This window comes from Galeopterus variegatus, unplaced genomic scaffold (assembly GCF_000696425.1).
Source record: "Galeopterus variegatus unplaced genomic scaffold, G_variegatus-3.0.2 Scaffold4029, whole genome shotgun sequence".
NCBI classification, from domain to species: domain Eukaryota; kingdom Metazoa; phylum Chordata; class Mammalia; order Dermoptera; family Cynocephalidae; genus Galeopterus; species Galeopterus variegatus.
The window spans coordinates 5362-7416 of record NW_007730140.1 but is presented as its reverse complement, the minus strand read 5'-3'; the positions used below and the strand labels follow the sequence as shown (position 1 = coordinate 7416).

The 2055-nt window shown below is 52.7% G+C and overlaps 1 protein-coding gene across 2 annotated transcripts in view; it reads left to right on the top strand.

Moving 5' to 3' along the window:
• The window catches only part of LOC103602138 (synaptonemal complex central element protein 1-like), a 5950-nt gene extending 4794 nt beyond the window's left edge, over positions 1-1156 (top strand). The window contains exons 8-12 of one of the 2 annotated variants that reach the window (XM_008586560.1): positions 97-163; positions 240-363; positions 433-543; positions 704-791; positions 1006-1156. In XM_008586560.1, the coding sequence (XP_008584782.1) occupies positions 97-163; positions 240-363; positions 433-543; positions 704-791; positions 1006-1065 (450 nt within the window). In that variant the 3' untranslated portion in view covers positions 1066-1156. Of the gene's footprint in view, positions 1-96; positions 164-239; positions 364-432; positions 544-703; positions 793-1005 lie in introns of those variants that run through there. The other variant, XM_008586561.1, reaches the window with a different exon arrangement.
• The last annotated feature ends 899 nt before the right edge of the window (positions 1157-2055 follow it).

Below are 2055 nucleotides of genomic sequence, written 5' to 3'. Positions count from 1 at the left end.
ATGGTGAGTGAGTAAATGACTAGATCCAGGTGGGCTTCTCTGCGGCATGGGGGGGAAGCCTGGAGGTGTGGACTGGCCTCCTTTCTGCCCCCTTAGAGACCAGAGCGGCTGGTGAGGGAGATTTGTGCCCTGGACAGCAGTAAGGAGCAGCTACTCAAAGAAGGTGAGGCCAGAGGAGGATGGTGGCCCTTATTTGACCTACCTGCCTTCACCTACTCATTCACTCTCTCGTGCTGCAGAGAAGCTGCTTGAAGTGAAGCTGGAGGATGTGAAGCATCGGCTGTGCTCCCTGTGCGGCGCTGAGGGCACCTCCACCATTGCTGATGGGCTCTTTCTCCGTAGCCAGGAGGCGGCAACAACAGTGTAAGATGTGGAGGTGGAGGGGGCCGGGGGAAGGAGTGGCTTATGCTGACCCCTCCACTGGGCCCCCAGGCAGCTGTTCCAGGAGGAGAAAAAGAAGGCTGAGGAGCTCCTGGCAGCTGCTGCCCAGCACCATCAGCAGCTGCAGCAGAAGTGCCAGCAGCTGCAGCAGACACGACAGAGGTGGGCACAGAATTCCTGTCCCCCCAACCCCTCCCCAGGAAGGTGGCTGAGGGGACCTCTTCTCCTTTCTGTCTCTGTGTTTCTTCACACCCTTTTGTCTCTCCTCCACCCCCTCTTCCTTCCTCCATCTCACCCTTCTACCCCACCCCTTCCCATCCAGGCTGAAGGAGGAACTGGAAAAGCATGGGATGCAGGTTCCTGCCCAAGCCCAGAGCAAGCAAGAGGAAGGGGCCAGCCCAAGAAAGGCAGTGAGCCTGGGACTCGGGTGGCAGGGAGCAGAGACAGCTCCTGGAGGAGGCTGGGGGAAGGAGGGATCTGGGAATCCTCTGGGATGGTTTATGGGGAAGGCACACAGCCAAAGCAAAGGCATGGAGGCATGGTGGTGGTGGGGAGGGGCAGGAGGGAATGGTGTGGGCACAGAGATGTGTGGCGATCCCTACTTTGGACCCTGTCCACCCACAGTCCAGTCCCAAGTTCCTAGGAGTCCATGAAGAGGAAGACCCTGAGCTGTGCACTGAATAGGACCCGGTTCCCTCTTAGACCAGGAAGACACTCCCTACCCACAACCTTCTCCCAAGGGGCTTTGGGAAATAAAGGTGCTATTTTGGCACAACTCGCCTCGGTTGAGTCTGTGCTGGGGAGGGGGAGGGGTCAGGTCCAAGATCCCCAGGCCTTTGAGACTGCCTGATGCCTTGGCCTGACTCTGACTCTTGGCCTGGGCCAGAGTTGCACTGCAGGTGCTCAATAAAGGTTTCCCCAACCTCCCGGTCTCTGGACTTTTCATCTGTAGGATCTTACAAGCTGTTCTAGGCCCCCAGGCAGAGGGATGCAGGATGAGACCCTTTCACAATGGGCCCAAAGGGTCTGAAACCCACCCTGAGATGATTTCAGTTCCATTATATAGGCTTGGACTACACAGACAAATTTTTTTTTTTTTTTTTCAAGAAGGATCAATGAGCTAGGGTCCCAAACCAGTCAGTTCGTGCTGTAGTCTCCACTGGTTAGCTGAGAAAAAGAAATGTAATTTGAGGCTGCATGTAGTTTGAGCTCTCATGGACACAAAACATATAATTAAGACTGTTGTTTACAGGAACTTAATATGTTAGAAATTCTCAGTGTGCAAGGACTCATCAACAAGGAATTAAAGTGCGTGCACCTAAGGCAGGTTTCAAATCCACCAAAATGCATCGACCCAATTAAGGCCAATGATGAAAATCAAACTCTGCATCTCCTGGGTCCAAATACATTGAATTGAGGACAAAGAGATTCCTTCTTTTGACAGGCTCCCCTACCAGGTAGGCAAGTGACACAGTGGGGTTGGAGGAGGTGGACATTATGGTTTTCCATAGGAGAATGGAAGAACATGACAGGGTAAGGAAATTCTTCAGTCAGTCTGAGACCTTAGGCAATAAGCCTAAAACTTGACATAGTTTTCTAACTGAGATGGGGTTAATCACACCCGTGTTATACATGAACTGGCAATACCCTAACAAAAATAGCCCTTATACCAAG